Genomic DNA, 21,832 nt, shown 5'->3' on the forward strand with positions numbered 1-21,832 from the left:
TGTGAGCTTCTTGCCTACTCTAAATGGTGTAATAAAACACTGGTTGGTTGATGTATTTTAATTTCATTTGGGGTGAATATCCCAAAGATTTATATTGGGATATATATCAGATAGTATAAGAAATGTCACCAGAAGTTTTATTTTCCAATAGTACATTTAAAAAATTATTCATTGATTTGAAAGAGAGAGAGAGAGAGAGGAAGAGGGAGGGAGAGAGAGAGGAAGAGGGAGGGAGAGAGAGAAAACATCAACTGTTGTTCCACTTACTCATTGGCTGATTCTTGCATGTGCCCTGACCAGGGGTCATACCGGCAATGGAAGCAAATCGGGAGGATGCTCTAACCAACTGGGCCACCTGGCCTTGACCAATAGTGAACTTTTTTAAAGAAATTACAAAGCAAAAAATAATTTGAAGAGTCACACATACACCATAGGTTTCAATCACTCCAAATGGCGCTTACCTGTTTTTTCACTGAACGACTGCTCATGATTTTTTCTACCACTGGACCTTCCGCATCAACAGATTCCTAAAAAATAAAGTACAATGAAATCCACCCACATGGAAGACTTCATTATAATCTATAAAAGCTAGAAATCATTCCCTTTTTGCATCTAGCTCCATACCGTTTACATTCATACCCTTTAAAACACTGGGTGCAAAGTCAGTGGGAAAAAATGATTGAAAACAAAATCTCATTCCGCACAAAGACAAAAGGAAGATCTGTTTTTGTTACTTCATGATTATGGTTTAATTATGTGGTCTAGCATGGATCCCTAAAGCTAGAGAGCATTCAGAAACTCCAGCTGCCGAAAGAAAATCATCTCTGCATGAGAGCAAGTCAAAAATATAACTTTTCTTCATTTATACCCATGGGGTAAATATACTCATCATTCTGTTATCGTAGGCAGCTTTTATCTATGGAGGTCACATAAAACGTTACATAATAATCTAACAGCACACAGATTACCAAATAAAATACAAAACTCCATTTCATATACTTTTCTATGAGTTACCAGTTTGTTAACTAAAGTACAGTTATGGTAAGAAGAGGGCATTATTTTTTTTAATTCTTTACAATAATCAATTCTACATTACTAAACATATTTTACACAAACTATTTTATCCATCATTTACAATGCACAGAGAATAAAGTATGCCCTGCTGGGTACTACAAGGCAGTAATTTCATAAAGGGGCTCTTACGGTGCCTAACAGCAGGAGACAAGCTTGAGTGGTTTATTAAAGTCCCAGAAGCTATGGCACTGAATTCTCAGAGGTAAATTCAGCCTCCTTGCATCCTAGTTCTGACTCTTCCTCAGCAGAGACCATTAATTCTCCAAAATTGTGTCAAATTTCATATCACAGACTTGTATAAAAATACATTTCAGCGAACAAGGCTTTTAAAATAATACTGCTAAATAATTCATTCCCCATAGCACATCAGCCAACGTTAAATGAACGTTCCGCAGCTCCAAGTCCAGTGCTCCAGCGGAACTTTTCGGGTACCAGCTACAAAATTCCAGTGCATCTTTCCAAGTGCAGTGGGAACCGCACGAGTCTGGACGCTGACCTGCTGCTCTGACTGCGAGGTGTTTGAGGGGGAGTCTCTCCCAGCAGCATCTGCATCATCCGCCTCCTCATCGGAAATCTTGAACTCCAAGTCTTCGGTGTATCGCTTCCTCTTCACTTGCCTGCTGGACCGTCTCTTCTACAACACAAATCCAACAAAGTGAGTTGCGAAGCAATGCACTGATACGCTTTTTAACTTCCCAAGATGGTGAAGTGGGTATTTTTTACAATTAATCCTTAAAAAAAAAAAAAAGGCTAGCTTTAACTCTGTGGATCACATAAGAGATTGTAGTGACAATGAATATAATGGAAATGGGGGTGCATTTGGGGACAGGGGGGATCTTAAGTCAGCTGCCTGGGACAGCTGTGGCTGTGCCACTCCCAACTACCTAACCTTCAAGTAGGAGATGGAAATAGCAGCCAATCTTACTCACCACTCAACCAGCGTACTGCTCAACAGTGAAGCCAATACCGAGGCTGGGTGATGGATATATAATATTCTCTCTACTTTTGTACATTTAAAATTTTACCCATAATAAAAAGTCCAAAAAAGCGGTCATTGGAAAATAATCAATTATTATTTTCTAATTACAAAGTTCTATATAAATGCTATTATAATATTATCCAAGGTCCTATAATATTTCAGAGGGTTATTTAAATAGAAAACTTGCAATTTAATCTTGGTCCTAAAAGAAACGGTCTAAAATTTTTGAAGAGATGAAGGAATGAATATCAGAATTTATAATGAATGACTATGACAAGTAATTTTACTTAAAAAAAATTTTTTTTTACCACTCTGATTAAAATGTAGAAGACTAGTAATGGCTGGTATTAGGATTACTGGTAAAACAGGCCCTTTCCCATTCCAGTGGTCAAAATAGAACCTGGAGTGTCTTTGCCGCACAGTGTGGTGGTAGCTTTCGAAGTTTAAAACATGCCCACCCTTTAACCTAGCAATTGCACTTCTGCTAAGTTATATAACGTATCTGCAGGATATCTGCAAGATAAATTCTGAGATATCAAAAGAGAAGCAAGTCACATAATAAGTAGCTTGTAATTCTAGTAAAAGTAACAAACAACCTGCATATTTATTTGTACATGAGGATCAATCATCAATATAGGGGTGGGCAAAAGCAGGTTTAAATGAGCAGCCATCATTACCTAAAAGATAAATCATTAGTAAGGATACAAAATAATAACAATGACAGTAAGAAGATAATGCAAATAAATAATATAGTAATTAATCAATAGTAATATGAGTAACCTGCTTTTGTGCACTCACAACTGAAAACCTCCTTTTGCCAACCCCTGTATGCAAACTCAAGGCAAAGACACTGTATGACTGAACAGTTGCTAAAAAAAAAAAAATGAATATATAATATATATGCTTTCAATAACAGAAAACAATGTGAAAAAAACACAAGTTGTTAACAGCTATTAATTCTGGAGAAAGAAGTAAAAGGAGCAGAAGGAAAAGGGTTTTGTACATTTTGTTCAAAATAATTCTATATTGTTTAACCTTTCTGCTAAAAAATTAGCTTTGTCAGTTAATGACAAATAGGGGTAAAACAATCTTTTCATTAATATGTTGTTACAAAATCTGAGACAGCTCTAAAATGAGACGCTTTAAATCCCTGATAAATACAAGATTATAACCTACAAATGAGTTTGTAAAGCACATGGAAGAAATGAAAATATTAAGAAAAGTAACTCAAGCTTTTTTCTAAGAATTATGAAATAAAACTTTTTTAAGTGCCTCGTGGATTGTAAAGTTGGACAGTCAGGCAGAGAAGAGGCAAATCGCCCTACCACGTCCCCCCGATTCCAGGTCAAAGTGAAGGAAAAAGCAGCAGGGGTTCTGCCACTGCCACCCTGCCCCACATCACAGGGGCAATTGGACCTTGGAGGCTCTGGAGCTGAGTGCCCATGTTTAAATGAGCCCGGGCTCTTTGTGATGTAAATGAGTTATGTTGTGGACCTTACTTTCCTGGTCTAGATAATGGGTTAATGATAGTAACTAGCTCACGACTGGGAAGATCACACGAGTGAATTCATTTCAAGCATCTAGAACAGTGCATGGTACACATTAATGCTAATGCAATTAGTAAGATTAAGGTCATCATTAATTAGTTCAACCTTTCCAAAGAAAAATCAGAAAGCAATAAGGCTACCAGGACTAGCTACTTTGCAGAGCTTCCTTTCTCTCTTCCCAAAGCTGATCTAGACCAACTCCTGCACAGGCCCACATCACCATCCCTCACTTTTCAAGAAAACTGTCAATTTCTTTAAGATGTAACAGGTACAATATCTGTATTTCATCTGCTGTATCAATTTAACTAAGCTGAAAGGGACGAATATATATTTTCATCTTTATGTCGTTACTACAAGGAGTAAAGATAAGTATTACTTAAGATATAGCTATGAGGTTTTGTCAGATGTCCACGGTTGGGGCCACGCTGTTACCGCATTCTTCCGGCATAAGTAACTAAACAGCCCAAAATAAGTCTAAAATTAATCCACTTTACACTAAATACCACTCTGATATTAAAGAGGTGTTCAGTACAATAAGCCGGGGGGGATCTTCTCTTTTTAAATAGACTTTTATACGTTGATGGATAGAACTTTTATAATGAAAGTTTCTCATCAAGTTCGTGTTATATATCTGTGCTGCAGTAATGGGCTTAGTGGGTAATGGTTACAAGGTCATTTAATAATAGTAAAAAACCCAAAATACAATTAGGACTCAATTTTCTGAATTTTTAAGTGTTATATGGCTTTTCCATTTTCTAAATAATAATTGATCTTAAGCTCATTTTGGGTACAAAAGTTTCTTTTTCAATTTCCCAATATAAAATAAAATTATTTCTTATAAAATATGCTTTACCATGGTCTGTTAAAACATTACTGTTTAAAAGATTTTTGTGAATCAAATGAAATGCAATAAGTATGTTTAAACCATAACTCAAAGCTTTTGAATTGACACTAAAATTATAAGTCAATTTGTTAAATTTGGATTGCTTTAAAAGAGCTACTTATAATTAAAACAAGTATACTGAAGAGAAAATTTAAATGTGTTTCCACAATCTCACTGTTGCAGTACTTTGTGATACAATTCTGAGTTCATTAAAATTATAAGGCATTTATTAAAGTTTAAATAAACCAATCACAAAACTAAAAAACTCAGAGTCCCTTATGCATGTGCTACAGGAAGAAACACAATAAACAGAAGTCAGCATCACTTCCTATGTCACAGACACCAAAAAAGGCCTGCCTTCCACATCAGATCTATTTGTGTGGCTACTTTTATTAGCTACTGAACCTATAACAGGCATTAGCCAATTAAAAAGATGTATTGATGTTCATTTGAACCGATGACCATCTTTCTACAACTAAATGCCAAAGGGAAAAACCCCAAAACTGGTATTTCATAAAGTCCATTTCTGTATTAAAACAGACTTCTAAAAAACAGCAGCAATATTTGTGAAATAACAGCATTTTCTCGAGTCATATAAATAAATCCTCTTAATATTGTCCAAACACTATCGCCATCCTAGAGTTTAAGCAAACAATTCAGGGTGGGGAATAATCACCATTGAGCATAAAAATGAAATTCAAAATCATTACAATACTTTAGTTTAAAGTTATCTACTTACCTTCCCAATATCTTTTCACTGGGGTGTAAAATCAAAGTAAATTACAAAATAAACCCAAACTGCCAGAGGTACTACTATGTTAGTTACAGAAACAAACCAAACCAATTCACAACACTGTGTCTCTCTCATCTCCATCTCAGATCTTAGATTAGGCCATTCTGTGAAATTACCAATATCAGGGAGTTCTACTAAAAAGGCAAAAAAAATCTGAAATCCTTTAGGTTTCAGATTTTGAAATCTGTATAGGACAAATGTTATATTTTTGTTTCTAAGTTTTAAGTGAATTGGTAGAGGTATAAGTAGAAAGTACTTAGTGCACTGAACGTGTAGAAAAAAATCAAGCAGGCTTCTAGGGGCTGGCTTCCTGTTCTAGCGGGGCTCCTCGGTAACTGCTCCATGATAAGCTAGATGTCGTTCACAGAGGTTTCATTCCCAGCCATCCCAGTGGGCCGTACTGGCGTGTTTCCAGGGAACATAACAGGGAAATAATTTTTAATGATCATGTGTTAGGGTCCCTTACCTTACAGTCCAATCAGTGACAACAGTGGGCATTACATACAGGAACCTAATTCCTAGTGTTTATTTCAGGGCTAGTTTTTCAGCTGATTCCTATGAAATTCTTCAAAAGTTAGGAGAATCTAGCTCTGAAAAATTTTGTAGCATTGCCATCCAAAAAGTCACTAATTTGTTCACGGACACCCTAGTATTACAGGAATATATCTCAACTCTCACCATGGGATATCAGAAACCTTAAAACAAGCTATGGATTTCATCTTATTTGTTTTGCAAAATCAAAGAACTGACAAGCAACCAAACTTCAGAGAAAATCAGAAATGTGAATGAAGCTTTACATGAACCAATATATTAACATTATGTTAACACCAACATTTACATAAACATCAAAAGATACATTTACAGATATAAGTGAAGATTCTCCGTTTTACTTATCCGAGAGTCAAAGACGGGCAAAAGCAAGAAGTCAGGAGTTTAATTTCGCACTGGCCCCCCCAGCTCTCATCACTACGGATATAATGTTCCAGAAAACAATAAAGCCATCTTTAAAGCGGCTCTATAACAAAGACAGGGGAGGTTTAGTGTACTTGATACGTGGCTAGAGTTACCCATGCTAAGCAACCGAGGCTCAAGATCAGCATAATGGTCTTACCTGAACACCTGGGTCCTCATCTTCTTCAGGAGGGGGAGATGGTGGGGGTGTTTTGTCTAAGTCTGAATTTTCAGAACCTTCTGTTTTTCCCTTGTTGACCTTTTTCTTCAAAGCACTTGCTTCTGAATCAGGTTTCTTATTACTAGAATTCAAAGTGGATAACTTAGTGTTCACTTTTTAATGAGGTTTTCCACAGGCCCCATGCCTTATATTTCCCACATTAATAACCCTAAAGTATCACTGACAATTGATAAATCAATGCTTGTTGGCCATTTATAGTTAAATGGTACTCTCAATTAAGGTTTTATGCAAAAACCCCAAATTGATGACCTTTAGTAAATATCTAACCTAATTAAAAAGAAACTGCAAGCAAAAACTCCTAATACCACACAGAACGCATTGTTCCTCTAGACAATGCAAAAGTCCCTGCCAACACACCAAGCCAGGATGAAAAATCAGATTATGAGGCGGTTTTGCTGTGGAGTATTTGAGGTGCAGAATATGTTTTTAAAAAATTGTCAACGAAAACTAGAATATAATGATGATTTCTCCGTGTGTCTTGCAAATAGTTCTAAATACTCCACTCCTGTTTAGTCTTTTTTGATCAGTGCTATAAGGTGTCCTCTTTTATATCATCCAGATCCATTTTTACCCAATTTAAAAATATAAAATATATAATGATTCCCTTTTCTACATAATTTCAATTAATGCTGTGTTCTTAATTAAAAATAAGTTTTATTTTGGTGCTAGGAATTTTGTGAGGTAGCCACAATAGCCTTTTTTTAAAAAAGCCAAGACTCCAAAATACAAAAATATAGCAAAGCGACCCCAACAATTAAAGTCTATGTTCCACAGTATGTTTCTGTCCAACATTTATAGGATTTGAATATTACATAACTCAAAAGTCATGAATGAACTCTACAAAAATTCAGTTTACCATCACCTTTTGAAACTTTGACATTTTTTAAAAACATATACACAGTGTTACCTTCCATTTAAATTTTCGAAGTGGCCCCAAGGTTTTCTAATATTTATTATTATTCGTTATTATTATTAAAATAATCCAACCTCAGTAACAATTATATTTATTATTTCCAGAGAGCCTAAAATTCTGATGAAATTTTACAACTAAGAATATTATTTTAAAACTTTTAAAAAGTTTTATCTATTGAGGTTTGTCAATTTCCAGAAAAGCATGAGGACAGAATGCATTAAATGGCATTTTTCAGCCTCAGTCAGTACAAAAGGAAAAGAGGCCAAGATATCACCTATTTAAGTAAAGCATGTGTCATGTAAAATATTTCAAAATATTTGTTAATTTAATAAAGTATCCATCACACACCTAAAATGTATTTTTGTAATGAATAAATAAAATCTTGATAATCTTAAACTAGTTTTTAAGTACTCAAAGATTGTTTTTATTTTGTTTTGTTAACCTTTTAGCATAGTAAATAACCACACAAGGAATTAACTTACAAGTCAAGATTATAGCAAACGGCACTTTAGAATGCTTTTTATTTTTAAAAACGAAGGCAATATCCTAAAAACTTTAAGTCCCTAAAAGATCCTTGGAAAGAATAATATTTTTTAAATTAAAAAAAAATCCATACAACAGTTCTTCATCCAACTGTCCTAGTGTTTACGCTACACATGGACAGAAGTCTCCCCCACTATGAGGCTCCATTTCCAGCATTTATTTCCGCTCTAACTGCCACAAATTATACAATACTACAGCTGAACGCTGGGCCCCTTCCCTTTCATCTGCACGCCAAGAGCAATCAGATTACCCTGGTAACCAGCGGTCACATGACCAGCACCTGCTCTTTTGGCTGGATGCCACTGACTAAAGCCATCTGCTTCCCTCAATCAGCTTTCAAACATTCTCAACACCTGCGCTGCAGTGTTTTGTGGTTTCTTTTATCAAATCAGTGCAAAACTGCTTCCAAAACTTTACATATTTCTCAAATTTGTTTAAATCAGAGGTAGGCCTGTCAGATTTGAACCACTGCCAGGTAAAGTAAGTTGGCAGCGAGTACTTTCCACGGTGACCTCTCTACACCAGAGCGAAGCACACAATTTAATTTAGTGGGGTTACTGCACCCTGTGTAAACTACGATATAGGAGTGAAAGGCTCACTGTCCTGTAGCCTAGCAGAGCCCAGGTTTGGTGGAATATCAGTTGGCTGCAGGAGAGGTGTGCTAATGATTTTCCATCTGCCCTTCCCAAGAATGAGCTACTTGGAACCCCCAAGACTGCTAGGAGCGGGACAGTACCTCTCCAAATGCTTAGACAAAAAGCCTATAGCCAAGGGAAGCACACACCCCAGATCTGATTACTGACAGATTTCTACACTCATCAGATCTTGCACTATTAATGCTGCTCAGAGACAGCTAATCATCTCCACACTAATGTCTTCTCATGACACCAATATACAAATCAAAAACAGACTAAGAAGTCAACAAAACTACAAAATTTTCAGTGTCCACTCAAAGACATGACAGTCAAGGACAAGATAAAGTTATGTAAGTGGCTTTTGCTACTATTTTACAATAAACTAATTTGGATTTTCAACTAAGCGTTACTTAAAAACTGCTTTGCCCAAAACAAGCCAAAGTCAGAATTTTCCTCTGAACAAATGACAATAATGCAGAGTGGTGGTGAAGAGCACTATCGTCATCAGACAGACCTTAGTTCACACTCCAACTCTGCCATCTGCCACCTGTCTGAGACTCTTGATTAAGTCAATTTCCCCCATCCTCAGTTTCCTCATCTATAAAATGAGGTTAGTATTTCTATCTTCCTCCAAGATTTGCTATAAAGTTTAAACGAAATAGGCAATGGACGAAAACCTTGTCAGTGCCTGGCACAAATGGCCAACATTCACACATCTGGAAGGCAAGCAGCTGGGAATGATTCTGGGAAGTCTGGGGACATATTCTCTGGCTCTGGCTGAGACTTGAGCTGAATCAACTGCAGAGACTTATGGACAGGACCCCACTTCATCGTGATCACTTCATCTAAGCAACATGAAGAGAAGGAAAGTCTTCTCAACATTCCTCAACGCTAGTTAAAAGAACAAGCAAGCAGGCAATCCCAAAAGCCACTCCTCTCCATAGCCACGGCCACCGCTTTAGTTCAAACACTGAGCATTTCCCACCTCAACTTTTACAGCTGCTTCCCAACTGTCTTGTCCCCGCACGGTCTCTGGGCACTATCAGACCACTGGAGAAAGGACACATACACCACGTTCCCAATCATTAATTAATTCTGTAAGGTTCAAAGCTAGCCTCGGATAATGTCAAAGCCATAATATAGCCATACAGAAATTCCTCTTCCAAATTACAGTTTGGGAAGCTGGAATGCACAAAGGGGGCAGCTTTTCCACTTGGGGAGAAAAGAATCTTATTAAAAAGGACTGTCCCTTAAATTGACACAACGGCATTGAGGACGAGGCCTGAGCTGCCTGGCACAGGCAGAGAACCTGGGTACAGCTCCTGCAGCTGCAGGGATGGCTCCGCGCAGCGACCTGTGAGCAGGGGTTACAAGAAAGCCCAGGTGTGTGTGGGGAATACTTTCTAATTCTGGTCCTGGATGGCCTCAGCCCCAGAGAAATCATGCCTCTGCCTTCACTCCTCTCCTGAACCTGCTGCTCTGCCTTCCACAGTTCCCAGTTCAATGCCAGGAAAACATCACCCACGAGCCCATCCTCCCCACATCAGCGAAGTTACCATTAATGCAAATCTGACTCCATCATTCATCTGCTTCAAGTCTAATCCCATATATATTAAAGACAGAGATTCTCAGCATTGGCCTACAAGGCCCTTGGTGATTTTTACAACTGGCAACATTAACTTTATTTTTCTACTTCTCCCACACCTCATTCAGAGAAGCATTTTTTTGACCACTACAGTCTGGATCAGTCCGATCTCATTCCACCTACATGCCACATGATGCACCCCACCCACGGATATTTAAAATACACAAAATTTGGTGGTAATATTACCCTAACAAATTAAAACCAAAGCACTTGTGTGTGTGTGTGCATGTGTGTGTGCCCAGCTACCCTATAAGCTCAAGAAGAGGAAAAACTGCCTCCTATTTAGCTTTGTATTTCTAGTGTCTGATCAGATAGGTTACTGTAAGTGTTAGCCGATTAACTTAACTAAACAGTACGAGTCACAGCAGTCACAACACATATGCTGCACTTAATACGTCCAGGCACTACTCTGAATGCTTTTCTGATGAACCCATTTAAAGAAAACCCCACACAGATTCTATCTTTATGGTGAAATATCAATGAAGTCCAGTAAAATGGGACTAAAGTAATACCAAAATAGAGTTAATCTTACCATGTTTCAAAACCAGTGTATCTATACACTTCCCCTCCCTATTCACAAAGTTCTTTCGCTTCCTGACCCTTATCGCCCATCAGTGCTGGTGCAACTGAGATACAGAGAGCCACCCACCCCTAAAACCAGACAAGCCCTGTGACTTTGGAAGGAACACATTCTTCTGGGGAGGTTGTTGGCAGTTTTAAGGACCACTCTGCCTTTTCCAAGTTTACTTAACATTTCACACCTCATCATGAGAGTGAAGTCACACTGGCGGGCAAGTGGGTGTGCTCATGGTCGAAGCTAAATGACACTTAGGTCACCTCGGCCACACTAAGCTCTAAAGTTTTGTGACCACCCTCAATGTGATCAAAGCATACACCATCCTGATGAGAACTCAGTGAGAACTTGATGAGAAAGATTGTCAGGAAAACACAAATTTTATATTCAGGAAAGAATATCTGTCATATGGAAGGAAATACTAAGGAATCTACCCTAAGGAAGGAGTCACAGTCAGCTTATAATTATAGGAGTCCATCACAATGGGCTGAGCGATACCACTGAAATGGGGTTGGGTGAATTCACCTAAGCTAAGATACAGCATACAGATGACCAATTATTTTTGGTGAGGAACAGTGCAGGTTCTTATAGCAAGGCTTTATATGAAGGGACAGAACTCACTAGAAAGCCAGCTAACTGCTCTGATTTAGTACAAAACTAAATGTAGTAAAACACTGATCAGTGTCAGCCTAAAGATCCAATTCCTAAAAAAAAAAAAGAGAGAGAGAGAGAAAGAAAAAGAAAAAGAAAGAAAGTTTAAAAGGGAACCCTACTGTGGACCAAATGTGATGAGAAGACTATGGTCAGTTAATGAAGACGTCTGCACAATGGGAGGGAGTTTTCAATCCAAGGGACCCTTCAGATGGAATGAGTTAGTGAAGATTCACATCACAGTAGGGAAAATCAACCTTGAGGCTCGGGTCATGAAGATTAATCAAATTCATTTTCAGGGACTCAAGACAAAATGTCATACTACAATATTTTAGAAAAGAGCCAAAGGTATTGAAGCATAGCCTCATATTTTAAAACACCTCAAAAGGTGTTTTAAAAAAGAAATAAGCCTAATGGATAAGCTGCCATAATAAAATAAATACTAGACTGTTAAGGTCAATGGCTCAATGCTGGTAGACAGAAAAGCATCAAGCCTCTCAACTCAAGGATACAGGACTTTCCAGACAGAGACTTTGGCCAAGATGAAGGCATGGGTAGAGACACTTTGTCTCTTTGCACAACCAAAAGAAGGACAACAAAAAACTTAAAAACAAAAATAACCAGAACTGACAGGAAATCGAACTATATAGAAGTCTGACAGCCAAGGAGTTAAAAGAAGAAATATTCATTCAGAATGACAGGAGGGGTGGAGTTGGGCAGACAGTGGGCAAAGGACTCATAGCAAGGCGACGGCTGGAGGACATGGACAGGCAAGGCGGTGGCTGGCAGACCAGCACAGGTGAGGTGGCCGCTAGCAGACGGGCAGTCCCACATTTGTGTGCAGATAACCAGAAGAACAACTGGGGAGCGATACAGACCGTACAACACAGGTTCCAGCACAGGAAAATAAAGCCTTAAAATCTCTGGCAATAAAATCCTGTGGGGGTTGTGGCAGTGGGAGAAACAGCCTCACAGGAGAGCTCGCTGGAGAGATACACAGGGTCCTAGAATGTACACAAACCCACTCACCTGGGAATCAGCACCAGAAGGGCCCAATTTGATTGTGAGTAGTGGAGGAAGTGACTGAAAACAGGCAGAGAGCCAAGCAAAGGGCATTGTTCCCTCTCAGACCCCTCCCCCACATGCAGCACCACAATGCAGTGACATGGGCTGCCCAGCCCTGGTGAACACCTAAGGCTCCACCCCTCACTACGGAACAGGAATGTCAAAACAAACAAATATGTCCCTAATGAAAGAACAGATCAAAGCTTCAAAAATAGAACTAAGCAGTGAAGAAATAGCCAACTTATTAAATACAGAGTTCAAAAAAACACTAGTAATCAGGATGCCCACAGAAATGGTTGGGTATGGTCACAAAATAGAAAAAAAATGTGAGGGCTATGAAAAATGAAATGAAGAGAAATGTACATGGAACCAACAGTGAAAGGAAGGAAATTGGGACTCAAATCAACAATTTCGAGCATAAGGGAAGAAATAAGCATTCAACCAAAACAGAATGAAGAAACAAGAATTCAAAAAAATGAGGAGAGGCTTAGAAACCTCCAGGACAACTTTGAATGTTCCAACATCAGAATCACAGGGGTGCTGGAAGGAGAAAAGAGTAAGAAACTGAAAAATTATTTGAAAAAATAATGAAGGACAACTTCCCCAATCTGGCAAAGGAAATAGACTTCCAAGAACTCCAGGAAGCTCAGAGAGTCCCAAAGAAGTAGGTCCCAAGGAAGAACACACAAAGGCACATCATAATTGTATTACCTAAGATTAAAGAGAAGGAGAGAATCTTAAAAGCAGCAAGAGAAAAGGAGATAGTTACCTACAAAGGAGTTTCCATAAGACTATCAGCTGATTTCTCAAAAGAAACCTTGCAGCAAAGAAGTATTCCAAGTCACGAAGGGCAAGGACCTACATCCAAGATTACTCTACCCAGCAAAGTTCTAACTTAGAATGGAAGGGCAGATAAAGTGCTTCCCAGATAAGGTCAAGTTGAAGGAGTTCATCATCACCAAGCCCTTACTGTACGAAATGTTAAAGGGACTCAGTGCTACCAAAAACTGAACCTAAAAAGAACAAAAATAAAAACAAACTAGGCAAACAACAGGAACAGGAACAGAATCACAGAAATGGAGATCACATGGAGAATTGTCAGTGGGGAGAATGGGGTAAAGGTACAGGGAATAGGAAGCATAAATGGTAGGCACAAAATAGACATGGGGAAGTTAAGAACAGCATGGGAAATGTCGATGCCCCAAAAACTTATACATATGACCCATGGATATGAACTAAGGGGAGGTGGGTGGTGCTTGCGGAAGGAGAGTACAGGGCGGAGGGTAATGAAAGGGGGAAGAAATGGAACAACTGTAATAGCATGATCAATAAAGTATATTGAAAGAAAGAGTACAGGACTTTCCTCTAAGTTTTTAATCAATGAAAAAGAACAAAGAGAGAGGCAAACTAAAAAAGAGATGAGATAAAAGTAGTAAAAGTTTAAAAGGATCAATTAAGGCAACATGATTAACCCAACAAAATAAAAATGTTAAATAAAGTTCTAAGACTAAAATAAAATTTAACAGCTGAAGTAGAATGTAGTAGAAAGCAAAAATGCAGATGACAAATTAAAATAATGAGGAAAGAGACCTAAACAAACTCTCTGGCACAGACAATAAACCCGAGGGTCCACACCTGCAAACAAAGGCACTAAGAACTCCCCCAGCAAGGCCCCCAGAGTCTCACTGGATGGTCTCCACAAGGCAGCCTTGGTCAGAGAGCAGGCAGGATGTGGGGACAGGAGCCAGACCCTTGGCCTGACCCCTTTATGCCTGCCTGCCCCGGGCAAGTCAACCTTCAGATGCTCCATGTTGAACACACACACCTTCACTGTAAGCTGGTACCTTGACACCTGCAACTTCTAAACTCCACCCACAAATTCTTCACCCTACTCTCCTGGTTGAGAAAGAGAAACAAGAGTTAACAAAGAAAGGGAGGGGATTCTGTTTCTGAACAAACATGATTTCAGTAACAAATTAATAATACTTCATTTTTTAAGTTCTTTGAAAGCTGGTGGATGGAACACCTCTAAAACAAATAACTTAATCTCAATTGTTACCTTAAGCAGTTCTTGCAGCATCGAGTACTCCCTAAATACATTAACTAAGCTAAATTTGCAGGGAAAGGCTAGCCAAAAAAAAGTTAGAAGGGCAACAGAAATCGAATCTGCTTTCATTTAAAAATATGTTATTCCAAAGTGAGTACGCCTCAACATTACATTTTACAACGAAACTGCCCAAGGATGAGGAAACTGAGGGTCAAACAGGTTACTGAGGAGTGGCAGTCTAGGAGTGGAGCCAGGACCTCTGACTGCGGAGCCCGCGTCCGAGTCCTCGGACTGGACCAAAAAGGCAGAGCAGGCCTGGGCTTTCGAGGAGTATCCTTCAGGCCTCAGAAACCCTTCCTGGTGAGTGTCGTCTGTTTCCTGGGACCACCCATGGGGAGCCTCCCAGTAACATTAGAACCCTGCCTGGAAGAAAGCTACGCTGCTCACCATTTTTCAAAGGAGAATGTTTTCAAACATGAAAGTAAAACAAGGTGCAGAAAGAAAGCTCTGCCCTGGCCAGGTGGCTTCGTTGGAATGTCAGTCCATACACCAAAAGGTTGTGCATTCAATCCCCAGTCAATCCTTACACCTAGGTTGCACATTTGACCTTCGGTAGGAGTGCACATGGGAAAGAACCAATCAACGTTCTTCTCTCACGTCAGTGTCTCTCTCTCTCTCTCTCTCTCTCTCTCTCTCTCTCTCTCAAATCAATAAACATATTCCCAGTGGGAATTAAAAAAAAAAGAATAAAGTTCTCCTGAAAGAGCCAAGTCCATTTGTAATACTAAACACATTCTAAAGGAAAAACAAAAGACTCATTACGCAGTCAAAAATTATCATTGAAAAGTTATTGGGTTTTATGGACAGAATTAAGATCTGCCAGAAATAATGTGGAAAAAGGAGTCTAGTTAGCTAATATGCTGCCTAACCACAGAAGCCTGACTTAAACACTGGCCACTCTGGCTCTATGGCACTGAGATGCAATGTAAGGAACGGGATAAATTAGACACTGAAAAATGATGCCAAAAGTACACCTTTCGATGTCCTTTTACTAAATATAGTATATTCTTCCAAGTGGCAACAGTAGAGCAGACATTTGTCTGCCTGTGCCAAACTCTAAGATGCCACTCTTACTTATGCACAGCGTTCCCATGACCCAGGAAGGGGGACAAGTGTGGGGCCCTCTGCAGTGGCAACCACACTCCCTATACCCATAATCATCTCCTCTGAGCAGCCAGGTTGCTAATACAACAAACGAGACGGACGTGCTGCCCATCCACGTTTTCACCGGGTGCTACAGGGAGGTGGAGAATTAAGCACAGTAAATAGTAAAGCTAATAAGGAGAAACTAGCATCACCCACCTTCGCAGAAGAAGCCTAACTGCCATGAAATTATATTGTTCCTACAGGAATCGGGGCTACATATAAAATTAGCATTCTAGTGGAAGTTCAAGGATATTGTCTTTTCAACCCTAAAAAAAAAATGAACAGTGCCCCTTTTCTTAATTCATACTCTCCATTTCCCTATTTAGCATTTTAAAGCTAAAGCCACATAGACTTCTATGTAAAGGTGGCTGAAGTGAGGGCTGGCATTTCAGATGACTGATGCTCTTGCAGTGGTTTCCACAAACATCCAATGACTCAAAGGGGCCTTTATCTAGGCAAAAGACAACCAGCAAAAAATGTTTCTGTATCACAGGAAAGAAAATCTCCCATTTGTACAGAACGTCACACTTTTCTAAAGTATTTTTATGTGTAGACATTTTTAATAATAATTTTTAAAGTCACCTATGATTCCTTCTGCTCCTTATCTTCCAATTGTAACATTGTACCCACACCTACTTTGGCAACACGGGCGCCACCCTAAAGGGCCCCACCCTAAAGTTCAACTTAATAAAGACTTCAAATGACTGTGTCTCCAGAAAAATCCCCCTCAGTATCTTACTGCTGCCCATGACCTCCTCACCTCTCAACTTTCATTTGATGAAAGTGAGAGTTGAAAGTGGGATCTATATCACCCTCGTCCACATAAACCAAAGTGGCAGCAAGCCACTGCTTTGAAGTCACTGAAACTCACTGATGGGCAGAAACGAATCTCCAGCAGGCCCAGTGTGGTCCACTCAGCATCTAGCACAGAGCATGAGTTAGCAGAACTCGCTTTTCAGGGTCAACGTGGTTGGGCACTCTCTTCCCCCAATGCATATACACTGAACCACAGAAAGTCAAGGACATCAGGGTCTCTACTAAAAAGTGGCCAACTACTCTCCCTCCCTGGTCATTTGGCCAATTTAAGACAAATCAGGTAGACAGAAGGCCTGTGAATAGCAACTGAAAGACTGGGAATGGTTACTCTGAAGGAAAAAAAGATTTGGGATTTAAAAGACCTGATGACCCCTTTGTCTAAGAGAAGATCACCTGAGACCAGCAGAGAAGAGGGCACCTGGTCCCATCCCTAAGCTGGAGCGTGGATTTAAAGAACCAAAGACCGAGCAGGCAGGGCAGTGGGCAGAGACCCACAACACTCAGGGGCACTGCTTCTTCCTCCTTCCTCTCCAGCACTGAAAGGACTCAAGTCCGTCCTGTGGCCACACATTAAAGAAACCCACACCCTCTCCCCCAACCAGTGTCTAATTATCTAAAGTCTTGGATCAAGACCAAATCATAGCATGTGAGTAAAAGAAAGAATACGAAATGAGGGAGAAAAATAAACGATTTTATTTCAAGTAAATAAAAATTTACTTTATTACCTATGTACCTGATGGGAAATATCTAATTATCTGGGTTTTTCTATTTATTGGCAAAAGTAGTTTAATGGTATGCTTTTGCATCCAATGTCACCAAAGAAAATTGACATGTATAAGAACACACTATAAAATATGTATTAGTTCGCCAAAATATAACGCCATTGGGCTTGCTGGCTTCTTGGGTAAAATGCTGCTACTCTCTTAAGTCATCGCTGAGAAAACAGTATCCAAAAAGACAGGTTCCTCAGAAGAAAGCTGCCATATAAATATTAGTGGTAGTGAGCCCTGGCTGGTGTAGCTCAGTGGATTGAGCGTGGGCCTGCGAACCAGACAATCGCGGTTCAATTCCCAGTCAGGGCACATGCCTGGGTTGCAGACCTGTTCCCTGCAGGCCAGTTCCCAGCAGGAGATGCACAAAAGGCAACCATACATTGATGTTTCTCTCCCTCTCTCCTTCCCTTCCCCTCTGAAGATAAATAAATAAAATCTTAAAAAATATATATATTAATGGTAGTGAAAGCGTAGTTTGCAAAAAGTATACTTTACATGTTTTTGGTATTAAATGTTTTGCTGTTTTTTTTAATAAGACCTGTATGCTATTTTTCAGTTTAAAACAAAATATCTTTGCCATGGCTGCCGTGGTTCAGTTGGCTGGGTATCACCCCTCAAAGGGAAAGTTTGCTGGTTTGATTCCAGCCCAGGGCACATGCCTGGGTTATAGGTTCGGTCCCCAGTCAGGACACCTATGAAAGGCAACAAACCAATGCTTCTCACATTGACGTTTCCTTCCCTCTTTCCCCCGTCCTTCCCCTCTCTCTAAAAAAAAAAAAATTAAACAGCACGTCTTTGGGTGAGGATAAAAAGGAAATATAATATAAAATACTACACAGTACAATAAAAGAAAACAAAATAAAAATACCTTCACTCTTTAGTGTTCAACTTAACTTCACTGTCAAGAGTGGAAGACAGCAAGGAACAGGATGTGTCCTTAGACACCGCATCAGAAGCAAGTCTTCAGGGCTTCATTTAACTGAAGCTTCAGTAATCAAGCCACAGTCCTTGGCCAACTCCCCTTCTTTATGTGCACTCAAAGAATCTTTCTGTGGCTAAATGGACTCCTAAATCCTCCAAGAGTCACTCAAAGGAAGTACTTCCTCCAAATTCCTGCTTACTCCGCAAGGGCCACGCATCCCCAGCAGAACATGCATTGAAAAGAAGAGTGCAATCCCCTATACTTCAGGTCCTCGAGTCCCTTCACATGCAAAACGGCATCCCCTCAGGCCAGCAATGTCTTCATTTTTATTTGCAATATTAACTGCCAGTATTCGAAAGCTATGAGGACACCTGGGAAGAGCACCAAAAAAAAAAAAAAAACCCAGGTAGAAAAATATATATTTAATCAAAAAAGTGGGAGGGGAGTTGTTACAAATTAAAAAAGAGGAATGTGGCCCATTTGTCTTATCATTAAGATTTTAAACACCTTTTTCTATTTCACTACCATTCTATGTAACATCATTTGGTCAAATTCTGTTAGGTACTCCTGCACAGGCAAGACAAATGTAATTATATTTCGGTTGCCAAAAAGGCCAGTTCATGGGGAAATGGCCACTAATTCAAGCTTCGGCCACCTCATGGAATGAGGTGGGACGACAGGTAGAAGGACAACATAAAGGCACACGAGGAAAACCGGCCCCACTGACCACGGCCAGCCTTTCTCACAGCCTTCATTACTCGTGTGTGTGTATGTGACACAGAACAAGCTCTCTCCCTGTCACAGACACAACTGCAGAGCGAGCCAGACCACCAGTGGTCACCTCCATCATCACCTCTTAAAGGACAGCACACTTCTTTGTAGAACCTCACCAGTGATACGGCACCCAGGCTGAAGAGGAAAGATGCGAGTGGTTCTGCACTGCATTTTTCATCTCACTTCTCTTTATTCCCTCTATTTGAGCCCTCCGTAGGAAAATTATTTTCTGTATAAACAAATTCATCAAGTTAACTTATTCAGGGATGGAAATAACTGGTATCGCGTAACATTTTGCAAAACAAAATTGCCACTGCTGTATTCCAGGGCTTAAAAGCAGACTGCCATGGCAATTCAACCCCAGTACTAACATAACCCAAACCCCCTATTACCTTCATCACTGCATATTCAATTTACATAATTATTCTGCTATGCTATTCAGAATTTACATGTAGTTGTATGCATTCTTATCCTTGCTTCAGGATGTTATTTCCTTTCCAGACTTAGCAGAACAATGAGACCACAATTCGACATACTCAATTCATCTAACCAACAGAAGCCCTGTGGCTCAACAAAGTAATGGGGTGGTTTGTTAATTTACTGAAAATCTCTATTCCATTACCATATTCCTGGACAGGCATCCCCTTCACCAACAGGACAGCCTCTCAGGAAATGTCCTCACTACAATTCATCGTAAATCAGCAAGTGGTCCTGCAAGTGACCGAGTCACCCATGGCCAACAGAGACGCAACCAACTCTTTGGGTGCCCCCTCACCGTGGCCTTCTGAGCCTCTGGGTCACATTACATCAGTTCCCTTTCACTGGCACAGAAACAACAGAATGCTTTCTCCATACAGAAGCATTCCGTTCACGCATTTTCATACCACTTGGGGGATCCTACAGGAGGCATCGACTGAGACTACTAGTCAAAAACAACAGAGGGGGGGAAAAAAGACTAGACTTTCTTCTTAGGAGAAAATAATCACACGCTCTTCCTCCTACCAAAAGCATGTTAGTCTAGTGCAAAGCCATTACGCAGGTGACAAAAACATACTCCACACAGACAACTCAAACTGCAGGGTGAGCAGCTGAGACCTTGCAGATGGGCCCGCGCTGAGGTTCCTCTGGTGGACAAAGACAGGTCTGTACCTGTACCAAGGAGGCACGGGTGCCCAGCACGCACTGGACTTGATGCCCAAAGTTCCTAAGAGCTGCGTAGTTGTAAAGGAAATTTTAACAAGTTTCACTGTTAAATACAGCAGTATAATATCTGCCCCAATGTATTTCAGGGAATGCTAAAGTACATTTTTAAAGCTAGGACCAATTCTATGTAGACTCAAGAGCTTGAAACAATCATGTATACATGGGGGATTGATGCCCAGATCCACAATATAGTGGGTTTTTCTTTTTTTGCTTACCAATTTTTACCATGATGTGATAGATTGAAAAAATTAAGATAGAAACTAAAGACAGATACATCTTGAGGCTAAAACTAGTCATGGTGCTATATTTTCTGAGCTCTCTAAAGCTTCTTTAGAGTACAGATTCTCATTGCGCATTAAAAAAAATACACGTCTTTTCAATTTTGCTTCGATGTCTTTCTCCAAAATAAGCACATGCTTTCTTCTTTCATTTGCATAATACTTAGATTTAGGCAATTATGTATTTTCAAAACCCTTCATAAGTCACTGAAATTCTAAGCAAGCCTTCTTGCTCAGATCCCTAACATTAACAGAGTACCTACATAGCAAGTGATTCATGAAATATTTCTTAAATAAACGAAAATTGTATTTATAATAGGTTGTGAGTTTAGAAGAGTGTTCATAAGGAGAAAATAATGACTTTCAATTAAAAGACCACATAGCAAGGCATCAAAGAAGATTCATAAATAATGAAAATATTTAGTTGCCTATAAGATTGAGTTATTGAATATAATTCAGTTATTTTGACATCATCAAAAGTACTGATGGCAAAGATTTTTAAATGACTATGATTCAAACTTTCAAAACACTACTGAATAATGTATTGGGGGTTGTTTAGAGATTTCAGCCGGCAGTCAAAACCCAAGTTTGTTCTTTCGCTTTGCAGCAGCTACAGTCACAGAAATCGTCTCCTCTCTTTGTGTACCTGCACGTGCCCACACAGAAAAGCCTACATGAGGAGGTTTATGGGCCAGCGAGCTCAGAAAGTTCACACTGAGCACGCGAATCCCAGAACCGGGCATGCATATGCACACGGGGGTAGGAGGTGGAGCGTGTTTTCTAATGGAGTTTGCAAACAGGTTCAGATTAACCAAGTCTGACCATACTTCCATCTGGAAACTATATTTTCTAACATGAGCCATATTCTGAAAAATAGATTCAGATGTTTGGAACTGGTTCAGAACAGTTGTAAGAAATGTTCAGTACAAATGAAAAAAATTAGTCTTCAATGTCTTCTCCTCTCAGCTTTTCTTACTGAGTAAATATGCCTTCTGGGGGGTCAGGGGGTTGGTGGGGGGAGTACAAAGGGAAGGATGGAGCGGAGGAGGCTCCTTCCCAGAACCTAAACTTCATGCTCCTCTTCTCGAACGCATATCGAATGGATAGCTGTCATTTGATTTTTCCCGCGTTGCCCACTAGGATTTCAATGCTGCCCCTGGAAGCCTTACTCCACCAAGGGGAGGGAACTAATTCTCCTGTTTCAACTTTTGGGAATCAGGGCTGAAAAGCTTACCGAAACGTAATGACCCATCTTGCACACTTGTATAACCCTCCTCTCCCAGTTCTGCACTATCTCTGCCAGTAAGCTTGGAGGTCTA

General features: G+C 39.7%; 1 protein-coding gene across 5 annotated transcripts in view; it reads right to left on the reverse strand.

Annotated features, from left to right (window-relative positions):
* CHD7 (chromodomain helicase DNA binding protein 7) overlaps positions 1–21,832 on the reverse strand; it is a 198,298-nt gene that overhangs the window by 66,338 nt on the left and 110,128 nt on the right. For all 5 annotated transcript variants that reach the window (XM_053660799.1, XM_053660800.1, XM_053660796.1 and 2 more), the window contains exons 4-6: positions 6,388–6,529; positions 1,571–1,708; positions 462–527 (exon numbers count right to left, since the gene is read on the reverse strand). In XM_053660799.1, the coding sequence (XP_053516774.1) occupies positions 462–527; positions 1,571–1,708; positions 6,388–6,529 (346 nt within the window). The remainder of the gene's footprint in view (positions 1–461; positions 528–1,570; positions 1,709–6,387; positions 6,530–21,832) is intronic.

The sequence above is a fragment of the Artibeus jamaicensis genome, unplaced genomic scaffold, assembly GCF_021234435.1.
Source record: "Artibeus jamaicensis isolate MK-2021 breed Jamaican fruit bat unplaced genomic scaffold, CSHL_Jam_final scaffold_916, whole genome shotgun sequence".
NCBI lineage: Eukaryota > Metazoa > Chordata > Mammalia > Chiroptera > Phyllostomidae > Artibeus > Artibeus jamaicensis.